General features: G+C 39.9%; 1 pseudogene and 1 gene segment (V, D, J or C); both read right to left on the bottom strand.

Annotated features, from left to right (window-relative positions):
- The window catches only part of LOC101031654 (immunoglobulin kappa variable 2-30-like), a 241671-nt gene extending 226023 nt beyond the window's left edge, over window positions 1-15648 (bottom strand). Inside the window, 2 exon segments of the V gene segment in view lie at window positions 14828-15137; window positions 15561-15648. Of these exon segments, the coding sequence occupies window positions 14828-15137; window positions 15561-15609 (359 nt within the window).
- Window positions 568-7307, bottom strand: LOC101029120 (uncharacterized; annotated as a pseudogene).
- Window positions 15649-16115: the final 467 nt, after the last annotated feature.

The following is a 16115-nucleotide window of genomic DNA, read 5'->3' as shown; positions in this document are numbered from 1 at the left end:
CTCAGAAATCGCCATTAAATAACGTATCCATGTAGCTTAAAACCACCTATACTCCCCAAACTACTCAAATACATAATATATATATAAAATACGTATATATATATATATATATATATATATACGTATATATATGTATTATATATATAAAAATGTATATATATATATATATATATATATATATATATATTTTTTTTTTTTTAAGACGGAGTTTCGCTCTTGTTACCCAGGCTGGAGTGCAATGGCGCGATCTCGGCTCACCGCAACCTCCGTCTCCTGGGTTCAGGCAATCCTCCTGCCTCAGCCTCCTGAGTGGCTGGAATTACAGGCACGAGCCACCATGCCCAGCTAATTTTTTATATTTTTAGTAGAGACGGGGTTTCACCATGTTGACCAGGATGGTCTCGATCTCTCGACCTCGTGATCCACCCGCCTCGGCCTCCCAAAGTGCTGGGATTACAGGCTTGAGCCACCGCGCCCGGCCTAAAATATATTTTTTAAAAAGATGAAAGTATGCAGCAGTGACTCTGTTTTCCGCTTTGCTGGGCGAGCCACACTTCATTGTATTGGTTAACTCATTGCCCCAGAAGCACCTGCAACCACCAGAAGTGTTACAGGGTTCCGTCCAGTTTCTCTGATTAGCCAGGCTGAGCTAGTTTTTGTTCTGGGTTGTAACACAGTGATAGGCCACTGATTACCCTGCTGGCAGTAATACGTTGCAGCATCTTCAGCTTCCAGGCTATTGATGGTGAGAGTGAAATCTGTCCCAGATCCACTGCCACTGAACCTCGAGGGGACCCCTGAGATGGACTGGGAAGCATACTTGATGAGGAGCTTTGGAGCCTAGTCTGGTTTCTGCTGGTACCAGTGTAAGTTATTGCTAATGCCCTGACTGGCCTGGCAGGTGATGGTGACTTTCTCCCCTGGAGTCACAGATAGAAAGGCTGGAGACTGAGTCAGCACAATTTCACCCCTGGAGGCTGAAAATATACAGCAAACATCAGTACAACATAAATATTTGTGTATGAAAATCACCTCTAATCCTGCTAGACTTGAAGAAAGAATATGCCTTGCATTTTTAAAATTAGGACTTTAAAATCAAGCCAAAATTCACACATAGCAGGGTTCCCAGTGAAAGAAATTACAAATTGAAATAATATCCCCACCTAGTTTGTGGACATAGTCTCACCTGGAACCCAGAGCAGCAGAAACCCAATGAGTTGTGATGGCGACATCTTCCTGCCTTGACTTGTCAGTTTTGCTCATACCACATTCCAGACAGTCTCTTTTAAGACACGAGAGGCAGGGACTCTTCACATGTAAGAGGGAAGATACATGCAAATTATGGGGGTGTTCTGTCGGTTTAAACACACAGAAATCACTGTTGACAGAAGAGCGCCCTTCCTGCTCCTTCCATGCGTGTGTGAAGCGCCCTCTGCTGGCCCCTGCGGATAAGCGCTGCTGAGGCTCTGGCACGGCTTGCCCAGACCCAGGGCCCAGCTGCAGAGCGAAGCCAGAGTCCACGGCGATCTGAGAGGTCTGCGGTCATCTGCGGTGAACAGAAGCTCACAACCTCAGTTTCGGCCCAGGGCTATGTTAACTCTCCTGCTCTCTGTCACACTGTAGGATGAAAAAGCTTTGTGAATGTTCCACAAAGCATTACTCCATGTAATACTACATTGATGACATCATGGTAATTAGATGTGATGAGCTGAACATTTTAAGGACTCTGAATTTCTCGTGAAAACACATGTGCTCTAGAGGGTGGGATGCAAGCCCCCCCCAAAATCAAGGGCTTGTCACATTAGTGAAGATATCAAGTGTTTATAAAAGGGGTATGAGCCATGCTGGCTCATCCCCTTCAAACTAAGAAAAAATAATTGCACCTTGTACTTCAAACCACTAGGACCGAAGCGCAGTGTTGGCTAGGCCATCCCAGAGTGTTGACACAACACACTTTGCACTTGAGTTTACTGCATCATCCCATTTATCAGCTAACTTGGAAGGCTGTTATTTTTGAATGAATTCTGAGAAAGAAAAGATTCTGTAGTAAGTTTAAGTTTTAATCCAAATGCCTCTGTCACTTGGGTCATGTGGTCCAGCACATTGCCTGGTGCTAGATGATCTGTATTAGATGAAGACACTCTGTGAACTTTCGTGTAAGCCCCAAAAGAGAGTCATAGAAAAAAATCTCTACAGTTCTTGAGTAAGATCCTGAAATGCCCCCTGCAAATAATCAAACAACACACAAACAATTCACTGCTCAAAATTCAACTCTCAAAATATCACAAGATCCTTGTAGACATGCCCATGAGTAATTGACTGTTTGACTAAATAATTAAGTGACTAAGTTGCCCCTCATGAACTGAGAATGTCACTCTCACCAATTTTAAGGTCAGGTGAGGCTCAGTATGATTCAATATTAGGATGCAGATCGTACTTTAGGGACTGGGTTCAAGCAGATTCAGAAGGCATGCCTCATTTCCATAGACAGATGTTCCAGTTCCCTTTATCACTTTTCTCTCTCAGCCTAGCACCTCTGCGTCAGCTCACTGACATCATGGGTTTTCCTGATCAGCTAATGTCAGAGAGAGAATACAAAAAAGAAAAAGAAAACAAACAAAAACAAAGAAAATCAAAACAACAATGAGAACAAGCGGGGCTTTCTTCTGAATGGCTTGGCATCATATATTTGTGCAAGTAAATGTGAACTGTGCCCACCCTATGCAATTATCATGGGTGGCTGTGAAATATTACCTTGAGTTATCTTATATCTGAGCAGAGCATTTGTTCATCAAATTAGTATAGATAGAGAAGTGTCTGGAGTCAGGTATACATATGGATTTCCAAATAGCTGGTTGGCCAAGGTCTTGGAAAGGAAGATTGTAGTATCAGAGATAAGAAGCTCTAGAGAAGAGGCGTGGGAATGCACTTGTGCGAGGGAGAATTATGCTAGCACAACAGCGAATATCTGCCACAACCATCCATACTGAAAGCCATCCATACTCATCCATCTCTAAGCCGATGAATTGTACTCAATTTTCTCTCTTAACTTTAACAGTATTTGTATAACACATTCCTAAACAAAGTAGCCATGGTGGCCTGGTTGAGAGCTATCTACTTCCATAGTGATATGAATCATGTATCACCATAACCATCTCCACCTGTGTTGAGCCAACTATTGCACTTCTGGGTATCTGACTTCTCAGCAGCAGAGACAAATAACATCAGTAAGTGGACGGCAATGAGGGAAATTGGATCACTTTCCCCTGAAAGCAGATGCATCTTCACTAGGATTCTTCTGCATTCTAGGTATATGTCTGCTTTTCCAACCCACAGATAATTAGCTATCCCAGTGCTCGGAGAGTGTACATTTTACTGATATGGGAATCTTCGAGAACAAGGGTCCAACATAGTTGGGGGAAATTGAAATTATAGGCACATGATTATGGCATCCGTTGGTCCTACCAAATACAGTATCTGAAGAAGTCCACTTGGATAGAACATTCTGCAAACTTTAAATGCTCTCCTTCAAGCAATGATGAATCTTTAAACAGATGACCATGATAGCATTAATGAAAGATTCAGGAAGCAAAGGGGCAAAAGGAGTAGCTTTTCTAATCAGCTGGGGGATACATGTTTCAAGTCGTGCAGTTTTAGACCCTGCTCACTACAGGGCCTGATACTCGGTAATAGATGATTCTACTTGGAAATACTATGGGAGATCCCAAAGCTAAACCTAAAGCTATGGAAATGCAGGGTTTCTCATGGCAGAAGACAAGAAGACAACCAAATAATTACCTATTTCAGTAAAGTTAAATAATAAAGTTAATATGAAGTGATCATTTTCTGTCACTTATTTGGTAATAGGAGGAGAATGTCTGGGAATATGTCTGAACTGAGGGACAGTGAAGAACACATGTCATAATCAGATGGTGACTGTCCTCACGTTAATATAAGGTAAAATTGGAAACAATTACAAGGAGGTAGGAAAGGGAAAATATTTTTAAGTAAGCCCGGTACTAATGCATGCCTGAGCTACGGCTCCAGCTCTTCCCGAAGGAGTTCTTATAAAAAAGGAGACTCCAGGGCTCAACAAATGAATGCTAAAATTTTCAGCTTTGTGTCCTTATAATATACTTCACTGAGCAACATTTGTCATACATACTCATTTTCAGTTTCACATTTGGAAACTACCAATTATCTTTTTCAGGGTAACCCTAGCCCCATATCAAAATCAAATGGAAATATTTTAAAATTATTTTTGCCTGCACTACCTAGCCTAATTGATTAAAAATATTGACTACCATTCAGGTAGCTGCATGTATGAAAATCACCCTAGGTATTTGTAGTACAAGCAGAATAGCAAATCGTTTATCTGATTGAATCTCTGCATCTTTCCAGTCCAGCAGCCACAGCAGTGACATGAACTGAGAACTTGTTAGATATTCAAAATATCATAACACAACATCCAAAATGTCCAGCTATCAGTCAAGAAGCACGCTTCATACCAAATCCAGGAAACTTTAAGTTGAATGAGAAAAGTCAATAAGTAGATAGTAACTGCTATATAATCGATATGTAAAAATGATAACCTCTACATAACAGATACGTAAAAATGTTAACCTCTGCATAATAGATATGTAAAAATGATCTTGAAAGGATTTTAAAGCTGCCATCATAAAAATGCATCAGTAAACAATTGCAAACATGCTTGAACCAAATGAAATAATAGAAAGCATCAAGAAGAAAATACAAAATATAGCCAAGAAATGAAACGTTTAGAACTGAAAGATATAATCACCATAATCAACAGGTTCAGTAGATGTCCTAATAGCAGAATTAAGCAGTCAAAAGAAAGAATCTGCGAAATAGAAAGTGAAATGCCCAATCTAAACAACAGTTCGAAAATAGACTAAAAAGAAAGTGGATAAACACAGGATAAATAAGAAGAAATCTATGCTAAGACACATCACATTCAAAGCTCTAAAAACTAAACAAAAAGAATAATCTTAATAGCAGAGAGAAAAATTACTGCTTATCTTTAGAGGAAAACCAATGACAGAATATTTCTCCTCAGAAACTTTGAAGGCCAGAAGCAAATGACACTTTTTAATTACTGAAAGAAAAGCTCTACCAGCATAGAATTTTTTGACTAGCAAAACTATTTTTCACGAATGTAAGAAAAATTAAGAAGTCCTCAAATTCACAAAACCAACCCCAGAGTTCAGGCTTCCGTCTTAACATATTGATAATAACATTAAATACACAAATCATGAAATTTGAAAAGAGACAGACATTGATGAATCTGTAAGAATAATCACAACTGTATGTTATCTGTAAGACAGAAATATCAAATACAACACAACATGTTATCTATAAGACATGCATATCAAATATAACACTATAAGTAGGTTGACTATAAAAAGAAAATATCTATCTATCTATCTATCTATCTATCTATCTATCTATCTACCATACTAATATTAATAAAAGAAGATCAAGAGTGGCTAACAATAATATCAGATAAAGTATGCTATAGAGTAAGGGAAAGTTACCAAGAACAGAAGCCATATTATATAATGGATAAAAGAGTCATTTCTAAAAGAAGACAGAGCAATTCTTAATATCTATGCACCAAGCAGCAGAGCAAAATATGCACATAGTGAAAACTAACAAAACAGTTAGTCTTGGAGACTTTGATTTCCGTTCTCAATAATTGATAGTACCACTAGATAGAAATTGGCAAGAATAAAGAAGCACTCAACAGCAGCACCTACCCACAGGATCTAACTGACCTGCCCAGTGTTTTTAGAACACTCTAAACAACAGTAGCAGAATTCAAATATTTTTCAAGTGTTCACAAAACATGTACCAAGATAGGCTATAGGCTGCCCGTAAAACACCTCAACACATTTAAAACAATTAAAGTACTAATAAGTGTGTTCTCTGACCACAGAGGAATCAAACTAGAACTAAGTCTTGAAAAGATCATCTAAAATTCTCCAAACACTTGCAACATAGTTCATTCCAAAGAACCAGATTTTGGTTTCCTTTGTGTTTACTATTGTTTTTCTGTTTTCAATTTTATGGATTTTTGCTCTCCTATTTACTATTTATTTTCTTCAAGTTTTAAATCCTTTGACTTAAATCACTCCTCTTTCTGTGGTTTCATAAATGGAAGCTGAGGTTATTGATTTTATCCCTTTTGTTTTATACATATAGATATACATTTGTTTATATATATAAACATACATATTTCATATGTGTGTGTATATATATATATATATATATATATATATATATATATATATATAAACAAACGTGTGGGGGCAGATGTATGTAATGTATGTATCTGTTTATCTTGCATTGCTATGAAGTATTACCTGAGACTGGGTAATTTATGAGGAAAAGATGTTTATTTTACTTATGGTTGTACAGGCTGTACAAACATGTAACCAGTACTTATTTAGCTTCTGATGAGGCCTCAGGAAGCTTTTAGTTGTAGCACAAGGGGAATAAAAGCAGGAACGTCAAATGGTGAGAGAGGGAGCAAGAAAGAGAGGAGGACATGCCACGCTCTTTAAAACAACCAGCTCTGGAGTGAACTAATGGCGTGAAAACAAACTCATTACCTTTGGAAGGGCACAAAACCATTCATGAGGGATCTGCTCTCATGACCCAAACACCTTCCACTGGATCCCACCACCTACGTTGAGGATCACATTTCAATATGAAAGTCTGTGTGTGTGTATATATATATATATATATATATATGTCCAGTGAAGGGACAGGAACAATTCTGCCTCCCTAGGGATTTACTTTACCATTTGTAACACTGTAGGAGGGCTACTATAAGTCTGTAGACAGGAATAAGTTATAACATTTTCAAGTTGCAGGCTTCTGATGGTGAGAGCAAAGTGTGTCCCAGACCCATTGCCAACAAACTGTAATGGGACCAAGATTGCAAACTTGAAGCATAGATCAGGGCCTTAGGAGGATTCCCTAGTTTCTGCTGATACTGGCTTAAATGATGCTAATGCCCTGACTCACCCAGCAAGAGATGGTGACTCTGTCTCCTACAGATGCAGTCAGGGAGGATGGAGACTGGGTGATCTGGATGTCACATCTAACTCCTGGGACTACAAACATAGAAACAAATATTCACACAATTATTTATAAGACGATTTCCCTGAATGGCCAGGCAATACCGAGCACACTGGCTGAGTAAATTCCTAGTGTTCTCCTTCCTCACCTGGGAGTCAGAGCAGCAGGAGCCCCAGGAGCTGAGAAGGGGTCCTCATGTCCATGCTGTGCCCTGTCCGGGACTGACTCCTGCACAGGGTGTGACTAACCTATTAGTGAGTCTTCAGGGCAGGAGGTTGTGCTCTGGGAACATGCAAATCAGCAGGGGATGCAGCAGGCTGGCACAGCTGCAGGACTGGTTCATGGAGAAGTACCTTAGATCCAGCTAAAACTTTGAAAAAATATTTAAACTCTTATTTTCCACATTTTCAACTTGGCCCAGGGCATCACAGCCTGGTTCAGTAGAAAGAATGTGAATCACTTTTCTCTGTTACTTCCCTAAGAATAGTAACATAAGACCCTGTGCGTGCTCCAGTCCTGGAGGAGAATGTGTGCCAAGAACAAGCGTAGGGTAAAACTGGTGGAAGGGAAAAAGGTAGTGTGTTAACACCACCAAATAGCCCATTAAATTTATACTAGTAACTGCTAAGCCAAACAATACCAAAAACGTACCAGTACTATGTTGTCATGAATCAACCTCAGTCGTGTGACTGTTGGGCTGAAAACATCTACCTGACAAATGTATGCAAAGGAGAGAGGATTGAGATGAGGGAAGTCAACTCTCCCTTCCTCCTGTCTCCTGGCTCAGAAGGCACCTGTGTCTTCTGTAAGTTCTGCCCATACTAAGGCGCGACTGCTGGTGTGATCTTTTGTGTGATACCTGAGGTAGGGCTTCATACTACTTCCCTGATTTCACCTACATCTTCCTCTTACACAGATTTAGGGAATATACTATGTCTGCTCCTCAGCGAAGGAACCAATTTGGGCAGCTGGGACAATCCAAGCAGGGAGGCTTTTGTTTGAGATTGAACCATTGTGGGAAGATGTAGAGGAGTGTGGTGGCAGTCATAACTGCTAATATCCTCAGCCTTCACCCTGCTGATTTTAAGCACAAAATCTGTCCCTGATCTACAACCACTGCAAACTCATGGTTATGTGGCACATCACACAGGGCTGGAAGTCTTTAGTGACTCGATAATTAGGGAAGTTCTCCTTGTCCAGATGCATTTCAGGTTATATCACAAATGCCTATTTAAACATAGTATATAGGTCAGCTTCCAAATGTTGAAACTACTCCTGCGATATATCTGGGGATGATTGGTCTACTCTTTTCTCCGATTGGAGAGAACCTGTCTGGGAGAGCAAAAAATTGACTGGAAGTTCTATAGATTAGGAGCTGTGGAGATTGGCCTGGTTTCTGCAGGTACCAATACAAATAGGTGTATTACTATGTAGGAGGCTCTAGACTTGCAGGAGATGGAGGCTGGCTCTCCAGGGCTGACGGGCGGGGAAAGTGGAGGCTGGGTCATTACAATATCCCCATTGGATCTTAAAGTAGTATAAAAAAGAAGTACAAGGTTATATAAATCATTATGAGACATTTGCATAATGTCTCTACAGTAATATATTTAATGCTAAATAATTGTATTGGAGTGTGTGTGTAATTTTGATTCTGCACCGAAAAAAAATTAATTTCAAATAAAATCAGTTATTTTGAAGACCAAAGTTGCCCTATGGAAGTCACTTGTGTTATCCTCCTCTTTCTATGTCAGAGTCTGCACTAGAGCACCCATCCTTGCTTTTTCTGGAATCTTCCTCACTCTTTCACATATAAAAGTGCCCTCACACATTTTTTCTGGAGCAAAAGACACACACATCTAACATGTGAACAGAACACACGTGGGAGGCAGTGGGGCCCACCAAGCTCAACCCCCCACCCCATTCTCCTCTCTCATCTCCTTCTGTCCTTACCAGGGACACAGAGCATTAGCAACCCCAGGAGCTGAGCAGAGAACATCACTGTGAGAAGGTGAATTGCGCAGCCCTGATCAGTCAAAGCAAGGATACAGCTGAGCTTTCATCCCAGACATACAGGGGAAGGTCCTTCCTAAGGGACAATATGCACCCCCTGGTGGTTACAGTGGTATGGCAAGAGCCAATGCATAGTATGCCTAATTCTAAAATGTATCTTTGTTTTCAGTATTTTAACATGCCACATCATGGCCTGAAACAAGCAAACAAAATGAATCGGTAGCCAAAAGTAGTTACTTCCTACTACATATATATAGTAAGTGTTCGTAAGAGTTCAAAAAATACTCTCCATTAGTTCCAGAACTGAAAGAAAGAAAGGTCCAAATAGTATTATCAGAAAATGTTCTTATGTGATGTACATGTTTGAGACTCCCATGAGCTTTGATTTGCTCCATGGCCAAAATCATGCATTGCAGGCAGCTTTCCATTTTCCTGATGGTTGGTCAAAGTTAGGGTCACTTTGTAAAGGGAGAAATAAGTGCCCTGGAAGTCATCAGTGGCAGCAGGTGATGTCAGGATACACTAGGGTCCCCTCCTGGTGATGTGACTGAGTGTCCCTGCATACATGAGAGCAGTAGGGATCTTTAGTGGCTGTTCCAGGGAGGACATGACAACCACTTCCTGGAAAGTCTGTGGGGTGTCAGTGCCCTAATTGGAGAGAAAGGGAGAAGCTCTAAGAGTTGTCCTGGAGGGCTCTGGCCATGTTTACACAGAAGAGGAGCCAGTGCTTGTGACTGAAACCTCATGGCCTCTTTCTGGAAGGCTCTCCAGCCATCTCTAACTGAGCCCATCTGGTGTGGACATGTCCTCTGGGTACCCCAGCAGCTCCTGCTGTACTGAGAGGCTGAGCCTTCTTGAGAGATTTGTTTGTGGGGCCATCACACAATGCAGAGTCCCAGTGAGTGTCTTGCTAACTGTCATATGTGCAGTATCTCCAGGCCCCACGGAAGTGATTGTGAATATGTAATCATTCAAATTTTGAATGGATGTATGTCTCCACTTTTAAAGATATACAGAAAAATACTTTGAAGTTTTGTCATTCTTTGCCTACGCTATGCACTTTTTGCCATAATCTATTTTTTCTGGATATTTCTCCTCAGAAATTCAATTTTAACTTCCCTCACCACACAATGCATTTTTTGGAATACACTGTCATTTTTAATGTGGTTTACTTCCTTAACAGAAAAAGAGTATGTTGTCTTGTTGATTCAAATGCCCCTTTACTTTGATCATATCATGTTATGATTAGTTTTGAAATACTTTTAAAGCATTATTTTAAATGGCATCCATGCAAACTATGTTTCTATACAATTATTACTTGAAGATAGGAATGAGGTTTATTTTCATGTAATGACTGCATTGTGTAAAAATAATGCATGTACTTATATATTGAAAACCATTTATTCTTTTCATGACAATTTAATACCAAAATTGCCATTTCTAAAACATTATTTAGTTGAAAAAGTTATCTCCACTCCCAGGTTCAATAGTATTACGGTTAAAAGCTCCAAAGTCACCACTGCAAAAGATGCAAAAAATTAAAAAAAAAACAAAATACAAAATTTATAAAATTATAACATCAGAGAACAGTGGACAGAATGAGGCCTAGGTAATCTAAAATTCCAGAGTGAGAAAAACCTTTCTGTTTGAGCTGACTTAACTGACTTTTTGTTCCCCTGCCATATTTGCCAAGTTGGCATTTGGACCCATGTTCTACTGTGGCACAGGCAGAGGAACCCATCTGTGACAGGAGAATCTGGCTGTGCTGCTTTGGTTGCACAAGGCAGCCTCTATTCACAGACAGTGTTTTCCATGGACACTGGCTGTGGTTTAAGTGCATACGTAGTCTATTGGTGCTGGCTCAGAAAGGCAGAAACTCCCCATACACAGGACTCATGGAGTTTTTGTTGTTGATAAATTCTGCGCAGACCATTCTTAGTACATGTCTGAATGATCAATGGAGTGGTCGTCATTGTTACTGCTCCCCAATCGATGTAGGCACTATTGGAACTTCAGGTTAGCATGTCACTGCATGATTCGTGTTCTCAAACCCAACCACATGGCATCTGCAGGGTTATTTTAGTTTGACTGTGATTAAGTCACATAACCTCAGGTCTGTTTGCACAGGAACTTCAATAAACATTTGATGATTGCAGAACTAAAAATCATTCTTGATGAACTAATTTTCCTTGAAACTTGCAGTGGTGCAGTCTTGACTTATGGAGCCAGGCAGTGATTCTTTCTGCTCTGTGATTCTTCATAAGAAACACATTTGGGCTCCTTTCTGGGTTCATATCATCAACCCCCAGTAGTCACTGACATCCACAATGTACCTAATGTAAGCTGAAGAGCAGGTTATTGGACCATAGTTGACCTCCACTATCCTTTATTCATGTTCCCACTCCTGAAGTCTGCTTACTGTCCTCAAACTCTTACATTTTGGGGAAAGAAATCTCACATCATTCCATGTTATTTTAGTGGTCTATGAGGTAAATTCCGTGACCTATGTCTTCACTTTAAATTTCTATTTATGAAACTTGACTTTTAAAATTTCAAAAACTAATCTTTTCTTATTTTTTTGGCTTTTTAAAAAATTACACTTTAATTTCTGGGGTACATGTGCAGATCTTGCAGGATTACTACATAGGTATACACATGCCATGGTGGTTTGCTGCCTCCATCCTCCCTTACCTACATTAGGTATTTATCCTAATGTCATCCCTCCCCAACCTCCCCATCCCCTGTGATCACTACCCTAGCCTCCCGCTCCCTCCACCACAAACCTCAGTGTGTGATGTTCCCCTCCCTGTGTACAGGTGTTCTCATTGTTCAACACTCATTTATGAGTGAGAATATACAGTGTTTGGTTTTCTGTTCTTGTGTCAGTTTGATGAGAATGATGGTTTGCAGATTCATCCATGTCCCTGCAAAGGACATGAACTCATCCTTTTTATGGCTGCATGGTATTCCATGGTGTATATGTGCCACATTTTCTTTATCAAGTCTATCCTTGATGGCCATTTGGGTTGGTTCCAAGTCTTTGCTATTGTGAACAGTGCCACAGTGAACATATGTATGCATGTATCTTTATAATAGAATGATTTATAAACCTTTGAGTATATACCCAGTAATGGGATTGCTGGGTCAAATGGTATTTCTATTTCTAGATCCTTGAGGAATTGCCACACTGTCTTCCACAATGGTTGCACTAATTTACACTCCCACCAACAGTGTAAAAGTGTTCCTATTTCTCCACATCCTCTCTCGCATCTGTTGTCTCCAGATATTTTAGTGAGCACCATTCTAACTGGTGTGAGATGTTATCTCAATGTACTTTTGATTTGAATTTCTCTAATGATCAGTGATGATGAGCATTTTTTCATGTTTGTTGGCCATATACATGTCTTCTTTTGAAAAGTGCCTGTTCATATCCTTTGCTCACTTTTTGATGGGGTTGCTTGTTTTTTTCTTGTAAATTTGTTAAGTCCGGTTCAACATATGCAAATCTATAAATGTAATCCATCACATAAGCAGAACCAAAGACAAAAACCACGTGATTATCTCAATAGATGCAGAGAAGGCCGTCAACAAAATTCAACAGCCTTTTATGCTAAAAATTCTCAGGAAACTAGGTATCGATGGAACGTATCTCAAAATAATAAAAGCTATCTACAACAAACTCACAGTCAATATCATACTGAATGGGCAAAAACTGGAAGTATTCCCTTTGAAATCTGGCACTAGACAAGAGTGTCATCTCTCACTACTCCTAGTCAACATAGTATTGGAAGTTCTAGCCAGAGCAATCAGGTAAGAAAAAGAAATAAAGGGTATTCAACTAGGACAAGAGGAATTGCCTCTAGGACAAGAGGAATTGTCTCAATTCCTCAATTGTCAACTAGGACAAGAGGAATTGTCTCAAATTTTCTCTATTTGCAGATGACACGATTGTGTATTTAGAAGACCCGAACGTCTCAGCCCAAAATCTCCTTAAGATGATAGGCAACTTCAGTAAAGTCTCAGGATACAAAATCAATGTGCAAAAATCACAAGCATTCCTACACACCATTAACAGACAGAGACCCAAATCATGAGTGAACTCCCATACACAATTGCTACAAAGAGAATAAAATACTTAGGAATACAACTAACAAAGGACATGAAGGACCTCTTCAAGGAGAACTACAAACCACTGCTCAAGGAAATAAGAGAGGACACAAACAGATGGAAAAACATTCCATGCTCATGGTTAGGAAGAATCAATATTGTAAAAATGGCCATACTGCCCAAAGTAATTTATAGATTCAATGCTGTCTCCATCAAACTATCATTGACCTTCTTCACAGAACTGGAAAAAACCACCTTAAACTTCACATGGAACCAAAAAAGAGCCCACATAGCCAAGACAATCCTAAGCAAAAAGAACAAAGCTGGAGGCATCACACTACCTGACTTCAAACTATACTATAAGGCTACAATAATTGAAACAGCATGGTACTGGTAACAAAACAGAAATACAGACAATGGAACAGAACAGAGACCTCAGAGGCAATGCCAGACACCTACAACCATCTGATCTTTGACAAAGCTGACACAAACAAGCAATGGGGAAAGGATTCCCTGTTTAATAAATGGTGTTGAGAAAACTGGCTAACCGTGTACTGAAAGCTGAAACTGGACTCATTCCTTATACCTTACAGAAAAATTAACTCCAGATGGATTATAGATTTAAACATAAGACCTAACACCATAAAAACCCTAGAAGAAAACATAGGCAGTACCATTCAGAACATTGGCATAGGTAAGAACTTCATGACTAAAACACCAAAACAATAGCAACAGAAGCCAAAATCAACAAATGGGATCTAATTAAACTTAAGAACTTCTGCAAATAAAAAGAAATAATCAATAGAATGAACTAGCAACCAACAAAACGGGAAACAAATTTTGCAAGCTACCCATCTGACAAAGGGCTAATATTTAGAATTTACAAAAAAAAACTACACTTTTCTATCAGCAAGGCACAATTGAAGCAAATAAAGGAATTTTAGCATTCATATTTTCTATCTCCCATGAATTTACAAAAGTCCATTTTGAAGCTGAAATCCAAGATTTTTACTAATTGCCTTCACCCAGCTCCTCATGATGACAGCTTGTGCCGAAGGTTCTCTCCACCATCAATATGCGGTGGGAAGGTAAGTGGCGAAAGAGAAAAATAAGAAGTTAGGAAAGTTGAAAATATCAATTTTGGAATATTACCACATACTATCCTCTTAAATATATACTTAAAACTGCTAAACCTCAAGATGTATTCAACAAATGTTGCAACAAATCTGGCTAACTTGTCTGGCTGTTAACCTGTTTATTTCCCAATGCAGACAAGGCAGGAAGGATTGGAATGAGATTTCCTTCACTTCTCCCTCAGTGCAGTCTATTACCTGTGCAGGCACTCGGATCATTTCCGGTTTCTTACGGCGTATGCCATGCCACGGCTGTTGCAGCTGAAAGAGCTGTGAATAGGTTTTGACTGACTTACAGCTGAGGCACTCACGGGACAGAACCCTCAGATGCAACCTGTCGCCCTGAGTTCTCCAACATGTTCCTCTCTCTCATACAGAGATTCTGCTCAGCTGCTGCCCAGATAAACAACACATTTGAGCAGCTGGGCCACTCCAGCAGAAAGGTTTTTGTTCAGGGCTGTACCACTGTGTGAGGATATCGTGTACTCTGTAGGCAGTAATAAACCCCAACATCCTCAGCCTCTACTGTGCTGATTTTCAGTGTAAAATCTGTCCCTGCCCCACTGCCGCTGAATCTGTCTGGGACCCCAGAGTCCCTGGTAGAAACCTTATAAATTAGGCGCCTTGGAGACTGGCCTGGCTTCTGCAAAAACCAACTCAAATAGGTGTTTCCATTACTATGCAGGAGGCTCTGACTAGACCTGCAGGAGATGGAGGCCGGCTTTCCAAGGGTGACGGGCATGAAGAGTGGAGACTGGGTCATCACAATATCCCCAGTGGATCCTGAAATAATGAGAGAGAAGTGCAAGGTTATGTACAAACTTTAAGAGCAATTTAAAAATAATTTTTCTTTTTATTTATTTCAGGCTAAATCAATTTTTATATTTTGATTCCGTCCCTAGTAATATATAATTTAAAAATAAAAATGTATTTTCAAAGCACATAAGAACCTCTAGAAGTTCTCTCTATCAATCTCTCTTTTTGTGTCAGTCTTCACCAGAGCACAGGAATTCTGGAATCTTCCTCATTCTTACAGATCTAAACCTCATATGCCTTACTCACACAGATATAAAAGTCACACCCTCCATCCTGGAGTACAAAACGTGCACATCTACCATGAGGACAGAACACACATGGGAGGCGATGTGGCCCCTAGAGTTCACCTTCCCACCCCATTCTCCTCCCTCATCTTTCTTCTGTCCTCACCAGGGACCCAGAGCATTAGCAGCCCCAGGAGCTGAGCAGGGAGCCTCATTGTGAGAAGGAGAACTGCGGAGTCCTGATCAGTGAAGTCAAGGCTGGCGCTGAGCTTTTATCTGAGACTCACAAGGGAAGGTCCTTCCTGGGGAACAATATGCAAATCCTCTGATGGGTGCAGTGGTGTAGAAATAACATGGTATGTACGGGGGTGTTGGGGCCTTTCCTAGGAACAAAATATTTTGGGTGCTTCGGAAAAAACTAGTAGAGGTAACAATCTCTGCAGCCTGATTGGGACATGAATGTATTTCAATGTTTACTGTGTTTAATGTCTTTTATTTTTATTATTATTTTTTACTTCCTTAGCACTTTCTCAGTGCAAGTTACACTTCCCTTTAATATGGCTAAGCTGTAAATGTTTGGTGCTTCTTATTTCTTTCTTCATGTGTGTTGAGAGGGTTTTGGTTTTCTCTTATTTTTACAAATCAAAATAAAATGTGCCCTGAGTAAAGTGCAAACATGTTCATTGGTCAACAAAATAAAGTACTCATATTCACTATCCAG

The sequence above is a fragment of the Saimiri boliviensis genome, chromosome 1 (assembly GCF_048565385.1).
Source record: "Saimiri boliviensis isolate mSaiBol1 chromosome 1, mSaiBol1.pri, whole genome shotgun sequence".
NCBI classification, from domain to species: domain Eukaryota; kingdom Metazoa; phylum Chordata; class Mammalia; order Primates; family Cebidae; genus Saimiri; species Saimiri boliviensis.
This window is presented reverse-complemented; position numbering and strand designations above follow the sequence as displayed.